Source organism: Vigna umbellata, chromosome 2, assembly GCF_029865625.1.
Source record: "Vigna umbellata cultivar VRB3 chromosome 2, Vumbellata_1.0, whole genome shotgun sequence".
Classification (NCBI taxonomy): domain Eukaryota; kingdom Viridiplantae; phylum Streptophyta; class Magnoliopsida; order Fabales; family Fabaceae; genus Vigna; species Vigna umbellata.
Window position 1 is genome coordinate 19,141,607 of NC_142166.1, and position 7,390 is coordinate 19,148,996.

The following is a 7,390-nucleotide window of genomic DNA, read 5'->3' on the forward strand; positions in this document are numbered from 1 at the left end:
ATCATAGGAACTACATATTAAAGTTTGGGCTCAATGTAACGGTAAATGAAATATATATGAAGTTTTTACCATGATAACTTAAGAACAAAAATATAGTGTTCATCATACTTTTCAAAATTTCGAAATTTATTTCTCAACACATAGACTTCTAATTACAAATCCGAACGGTCAAATTATAGTAATATATCTTAGAAATCATATATCAAATTTTCAGGTTGATCTAACGGTCAAATAGAACAGAATCTATATTTTACCGAGAGAACTCAGTAACACAATAACAGGGGTAATTAATTTACTCAAACATGCAGAACTTATTTCTCCAAGTACAGACTCTTAATTAATGATCCGAACGGTCAAAGTGAAGAAATAGGTCTTAGGATTCATATATTAAAATTTTAGCTAAATCCAACGGTAAAAACAATTAAAAGGAATGTTTTACCACAGTAACTCGAAAATAAGAAAAATTATAATCATGAAAACTAAATTTACACAAGTGAATAGATAATTACCATTACCAAAATTTTAACATGTTCATAACTCATATTCATGATCATAATATGTATAAATATCACATGTAAGAAAGGATTAGCTCCCCTACCATCAAAATAATCTTAATATAAAAATTCAGGGGAAACGAGAAGTTGAATCTGGCAGAGCGGGTTAGACAACTTCCCATCCTTCCAGAAAGATGCAATAAAAAAATAGATAATACAATAAAATTTCTGGGGAAACAAGAAGTTGAATCTGGCAGAGCAGGTTAGACAACTTCTCATCCTTCCAAAAATACAATATAAATAAGAAATAAAAGGTCTAGGGAAACAAAAGGTTGAATCTGGCAGAGCCGGTTAGACAACTTCTCATCCTTCCAAAATTGCAAAAGAAATAACTAAATGTTCTAAGTAATAATAACATACAATTAGCTTAACAGAATCAATATCACGTTTTACAACCATCAAACTTGGGTCTCATCACAGAAGCATGTTCTCATTCAAAATTCAAGATCAAATTAGCATAACAGAATCAATATCACGTTTTACAACCAGCAAACTTCGGTCTCATCACACAAGCATGTTCTCATTCAAAATTCAAGATCATCCAGAAACAAAATACTCCATATTCAAGATTTAGGATTAGACAAAAGCAAAGTATTGTATACTCAAGATTCAAGAGTAGCTTCCCTTACCTGATTCTCGCTCCTTTCTGAATGAAGAGCACTTCTTCAGAAGCTCTCGCTACCTTCTCTACAACTCAGATTCTATTCCTAATATCTCTTTATTTTTGACAAAAGTCTTACTCAATTTCACTCTCCTCCCCTAAAACTTCATTTCTCACCCCTTTTTATAGTTGAAGTTAGGGGGTTACTGTAGTAGTACTGTAGCTGTACTACAATTACTGTAGTAGTACTGTAGCTGTACTACTATTCACTGTAGCGGTACTGTAGCTTGTACTACATTTTTCCTGTAGCAGTACTGTAGCAACACATGATTCACGAGGTATTTTTACTGGAGCACTGTACATATTTTACTGTAACACTATATGTATTTTACTGTAGCATTTTACTGTAGCATTTATACATAAAATTATTTTTTATTTCAAAAATATCTAGTATCTTAATTACAACAAATTTCAAGGGTCTTGCAACACACATGAAGATGATAATCCTTCTTTGGACCCTCACATATCAGTTAATGCCTTAATTGATATAGCAACCTTCAAAACTATGAGGGTGACTGGTTACTTTAAGAAGAAACCACTGCATATACTTATTGATAGCGACAATATCCATAATTTCTTGGATGAGTCAGTAGCTAAAATATTGGGTTATCCGCTAACTGCTATTCCTCCTTTAAGTGTAGCAGTGGCTGATGGGGCTCAGGTAAACATCACTGCCATTGCTAAGCAGTTTCCTTGGACAATGCACAGCATGGGATTTACCTCAGATATGCTTCTAATTCCATTAGGATGCTATGATGTGGTGCTAGGAATTGAGTGGTTGGTTACCCTCGGGGACATTACCTGGAATTTTGATAAGTTGACTATGGAATTTTCTGTACAAGGCAAGAGGATGGTTTTGAGAGGTACTACAGACCTTGGGCTAAAAACTGCTAGAAAAAGACAGTTGTAGAAAACAATTATTGCTGGTGTTCATTTATCTCTATTGCAATTGTGTGACCAGGATACTAATTTCCTATTGCATTCCTTGACTACACATGCAGACTGCCAGCCCATTCCTGAATCTATAGAGGCATTATTGTTGCAATTTGATGATATTTTTCAAGAACCTACAACTCTGCCTCCTACACAACCTAGTCATGATTAGAAAATTCCCTTGGTTGCAGGCACCAATCCTATCAACAAGCGGCCCTACCGGTATGCTAAATAGCAAAAGGATATTATTGACAAATTGGTGCAAGATTCTCTTAAATCTGGTATCATACAACAAAGTAGCAGTCCTTTTGCTAGCCCTGTTGTTTTGGTTGGAAAAAAAGATGGCTCTTGGAGACTCTGTGTGGATTACCGAGACCTTAATAAACAAACCATTAAGGACATATTTCCTATTCCTTTAGTGGATGATCTGTTAGACGAGTTACATGGTTCTATGGTGTTTTCTAAAATTGATTTACGGTTTGGATATAATCAAGTACGAATGGAAGACTATGATATCCATAAGACTGCATTTAAGACCCACGGAGGTCACTTTGAGTATTTAGTTATGCCATTTTGCTTAACTAATGCACCAGCCACTTTCCAAGGTCTCATGAATGATGTTTTCAAGGATTATCTGCGACACTTTCTTTTGGTGTTTTTTGATGATATCTTAATATACAGCAAGAATCTTCCACATCATATTTCCCATTTGCATAAGGTATTGTTGACTATGCGCCAAAATTCTTTTTATACAAAGAAATCCAAATGCTACTTTGGTGTAGAACGAGTTGAGTATTTAGGCCATTTTATCACAAAGGAAGGTGTATCCACTAACCCTGCAAAAATTTTGGTTGTCAAGAACTAGCCCATTCCAACGTCCTTGAAGCAGTTGAGGGGATTTTTGGGACTTGCCGGGTACTATCGACGCTTTGTTCGGGGGTATGGTAGTATTGCACGACCTTTGACTAATATGTTGAAGAAAGATAATTTCTATTGGTCTGAGGAGGCAAAGGCTGCATTTCAATCCCTCAAGGATTGTTTGACCCAATCTCCAGTATTAGCATTACCTAAATTTTCTAAGGTATTTGTGGTTGAGGTGGATGCTTCAGGTTCTGGAATTGGTGTAGTCCTGATGCAAGATCACCACCTAATTGCTTTTATTAGTAGGGTTCTCAATATGCAACAACAATCACTTTCCACCTATGAAAAAGAATTCCTGGCAGTGGTTTTCGCAGTCTAAAAATGGAGGCATTATTTGTTGAATAGACAATTTGTTATCTGCATAGACCATAGAAGCTTGCAGTATATATTGAGTCAACGATTGACTACAGCCTTCCAACAGAAATGGTTGGTGAAAATGATGGAATTTGATTTTACAATTGAATTCAAACAAGGTTGGGAAAATGTAGCCGCCGATGCTTTATCTAGACAAGAATCAGTGGAATGCCAAGCTATCACAACTCTCATCCCTGAAAGCAACATGTTGACTAGAATCATAGATTCTTGGCAGAATGATGTGAGCATTCAAAAATTGCTCCAAGAATTACAAACAGATACTTCCTACATAAACATTATACTTGGAATCAGAATGAACTTAGAAGGAAGGGCAGATTGGTTGTGGGGAAAGATGGTGCCTTGAGGAATGAATTATTACACTGGGTACATGTAGGTTCTACTAGTGGCCACTCTGGTAGGGATGCTACATTAAAAAGGTTGAAATCTGTAGTATATTGGCGGGGTATGACCAAGGATGTTCGCCAGTTTGTCCTAACATATGAGATTTGTCAAAAATGTAAATATGACACATCTGCTTCTCCGGGTTTGCTGCAACCCTTGCCAATTCCAAAGAGGATATGGCAACATATCACCATGGATTTTATTGAAGGTTTACCAGATTCCAAGGGTAAACAAGTTATATACGTGGTGGTTGATAGATTAAGCAAGGCTGCTCACTTCATGTCCTTAAAATATCCATATAGTGCCACTAAAGTAGCTCAATCCTTCTTGGACAACGTGTTCAAATTGCATGGTTTTCCAGATTCTATCACCAGTGACCGAGATCCCATCTTTGTTAGCCAATTCTGGAAGGATTTGATGTCACTTTAGGGAGTTCAATTGCAACTTTCATCAGCTTATCATCCCTAAACTGATGGCCAATCCGAAGTTGTGAATAGATGTTTGGAGACGTTCTTGTGTTGTATGTGTTGTGATACTCCCCATGAGTGGGCTAAGTGGCTTCCTTTAGCCAAATGGTGGTACAATACCAACCATCATACTACTATAAAGTGCAGTCCTTATGAGGTGATGTTTGGACAACCTCCTCCAATTTATCTTCCTTATTTACCAAGGGAGTCAAAGGTGGAAATCATTTACAGAAGTTTGTAGAAAAGAGAGGAGGCATTAAAGCTAGTAAAATTCCACATGAAAAGGGCTCAAGATCGAATGAAGCAATTGGCTGATAAGAAGAGGAGTGACCGATCCTATGATATTGGTGATTTTGTGTATGAGAAGCTCCATCCATACCGTCAGATTTCTGTGGCATTCAGATCTAATGCCAAACTAGCATCTAAATATTTTGGACCATTTCAAATAGTGGATCAGATTGGAGCGGTGGCTTACAAGCTCAGGCTTCCGCAAGGGTAAAAAATTCATGATATTTTTCACATTTTGCAGCTTAAAAGACAGGTGGGTCACACACCCAGTTCCGGCTCACTTCCTACAGAGTTTGACGATGTTATGGGATGCAAAGAATCTGAGAAAAATCTAGATCAAACAACTGTCAAGAGAGGCAACAAAGCTGTCACCAAAGTCTTAGTAAAGTGGAAGCACTAGTTATTAGAAGATGCCATTTGAGAATTCTTCTTTGATTTGAAGAAGAAATATCCAGATTTTAATCCTTGAGGTCAAGGATTTTTTTGAAGATAGGGAATTGATATAGGAAATTAATAAAAAGACACGTGACTTCACGTGGCAGCCAAATTACATTATGTTGTAATTCAGTTAGAAGGTTGTAGTAATTGTTACGTTTTTTGGATTTTCAAATAATAAATACCCCTCTCAGAGTGAGGAAGAGGAATCCATTATTACCAGAGCAAAAACAATTTCTTCTTCTCAAACTTCTCTCTGTCATTATTTCAGATTCAGGTTTGAATTCCTAATTCTCGAAGTTGTTAGAATATTCTATATTCCTAGACTTTCTTTATAAAAACAGAATTGGAATGGAATATGTTATAAGGGGAAAATGAAAAGCAAACTTAGTACATGAAACCAATCTTGGTTCTTGAGCCTTCATAAGGGCTTTTTTTCCCTACAACTTAGTAAAAAGAAAGAAAAGTACAGGAAAGTAGAACACACCAAAGCAGAGACTGAATGGAAAATACGAGCTAAACGTGTTTTAACAACTTATTACACACATATCTGAAAAACAACTGAATTGGTTGCGTGTGTGTAGTAGCCTGAATATTGAAACTTAGTTAATCCTTCTGCAGTTCTTTCTGATTTCTCCTTTGGAGCCAGTGAGGGGGCTGATGTCTCCCATCTTGATAATTGCGGATACAAAATCAGAGGAAAAGGAGCTTGGGTTGGTGCTGTAGCCACGCACTATGGAGTCAGTGGAGCCACCATTGAAGAGTTGTTGGTCAGAGTGGAGAAGACCCTTCTTCTGAACCAGGTTCCTGAAGTAGTAGTTGTCAAATGTGGTCGGAGTCTGAAGATCAAGGGGTGCCAGATTGTTGTCCCCTGACCCTGATGTTCTGGGGCAGCTTGATTGCCTTGTCCTGGCAAATGAAGTATCTATGTTGCTCTCGTTGTAGATGCGGGCTCTGAAATTTGTGCACCTTGCTTGTCCAATTGTGTGACCACCTAACCGAGATGTCACTCATAATTAGTAAATATTAGAAATCAATGAGCATATGATTGAAATGTAATTAATTAGTAAATTATGTGGTTTATGTCTGTACCCGACAAGGCGACCAAGTCCTTTGTGGAAAGTCCCAGAGCACCGAATCTTGAGATGAGTTGGTTAAGGTTTGAAGTAGGTGCAGGAATGCCATTGTTGGCAGCAGATTGGCTAGCAGTTCTAGCATCTCTTCTTCCGAGTTTAACATTCCAACTAGGGCCTCCAAGCTAAAACCATAAAAATGAACAACATAGTATAATTCAGATAGATGTAATTAATGATTTAGTTTGATTTGACTTTGTTGGTTGTTTGACCACGTACGATTTGAACAGAGTCTCTGGCGGCAATGGCAAGGATATCTGCACAGGAAACAACTCCTGGACACACTTTCTCGACGGCTGATTTTATGCTGTCAATGACTTCATATCCACGAGCAGAGTTCCTGTTGGGGTTTGCGTTCTTCTCCCCGGTGAAGCTTGATGTGTCATCCAAAAGAATAGAACCGTCACATCCCTGTATTAATTGAGTCAGGCTTATTAAAAACAACGTATAAACACAGGAAAAATAAAGTTTCGTTGATGCATGGAAATTACATTGACAAAGCAATCGTGGAAGAACAAGCGGAGGAGAGAAGCACCCATACGGGTCTCCTTTGATATGGCAGATTGCACTGTGGATCGCACAGTGGAGAGGAGTTTTGGGCAAGAACTGTAGTAAAAGTCGGTAGAAAGTTGTGCATTGACACACCCCAGTACGAGGACAAACAGAACCAAACTCATAGTTAATCTAGAACAAAACGAAGCCATGTTTTGGTAAAACACACTAAGTTACTTAAAAAGTCTTTGTATTGTGAGGGTGTGGCTTATTGCTTCATGGAAGTTCTGTATTTATAATGGTCTGTGGATTGAATGTGTCTCAAGGCAATTTGTCTCGGCAGGTAGCCTAACCTAACACGTAGAAAACGGAGAAGTCGTCGTCTGTGCATGGGAAGTAATTCAAAAACTCATTTATGAATTTTGATTACGAGGGAGATTCGATTTTTATTGAATTCAAATATAAAGGAAGTGATGAGGGATTTTGTCAAAGTGTTACAATTGTTTGGTAAACTATTTTCCTCTGGAGGGGACCCATCATATAACGCTTTGATGTGATACATTTTTGGTTAAATTAAATAAATATTCAGGAAAAGAAGAGAACATGTTTTATATGTAATCTTATTTTAGTCGTGTTTAATTGACTGTGGTTGAGAATATTTGTTTGGTAATGCTACCTTTTGAAACTTCACTCAACCAAAATAAGAATATTTGTTTAATTGATGTCTATTTTTGCTTATGCATTTTGGTC

At 37.2% G+C, this 7,390-nt stretch overlaps 1 protein-coding gene across 1 annotated transcript; it reads right to left on the reverse strand.

The window, feature by feature from the left end:
* Nucleotides 1-5,342: 5,342 nt before the first annotated feature.
* On the reverse strand, nt 5,343-6,917 carry LOC124822222 (peroxidase P7-like). The gene is made up of 4 exons (XM_047294209.2): nt 6,640-6,917; nt 6,368-6,559; nt 6,108-6,273; nt 5,343-6,009 (listed from the first exon to the last, which is right to left on the reverse strand). The coding sequence occupies exons 1-4, from the start codon at nt 6,850-6,852 to the stop codon at nt 5,618-5,620; spliced, it is 963 nt and encodes a 320-aa protein (XP_047150165.1). The 5' UTR covers nt 6,853-6,917; the 3' UTR covers nt 5,343-5,617.
* Between the last annotated feature and the right edge of the window lie 473 nt (nt 6,918-7,390).

What these genes read in the sequence shown, in the direction of transcription:
- LOC124822222 (XM_047294209.2), bottom strand. Translation starts at nt 6,852, where the DNA reads ATGGCTTCGTTTTGTTCTAGATTAACTATGAGTTTGGTTCTGTTTGTC. An exon ending in TCCACGATTGCTTTGTCAAT is followed by an intron (nt 6,560 to 6,639) that starts GTAATTTCCATG and finishes CAATTAATACAG; the next exon opens with GGATGTGACGGTTCTATTCT. An exon ending in CCAGAGACTCTGTTCAAATC is followed by an intron (nt 6,274 to 6,367) that starts GTACGTGGTCAA and finishes TTATGGTTTTAG; the next exon opens with CTTGGAGGCCCTAGTTGGAA.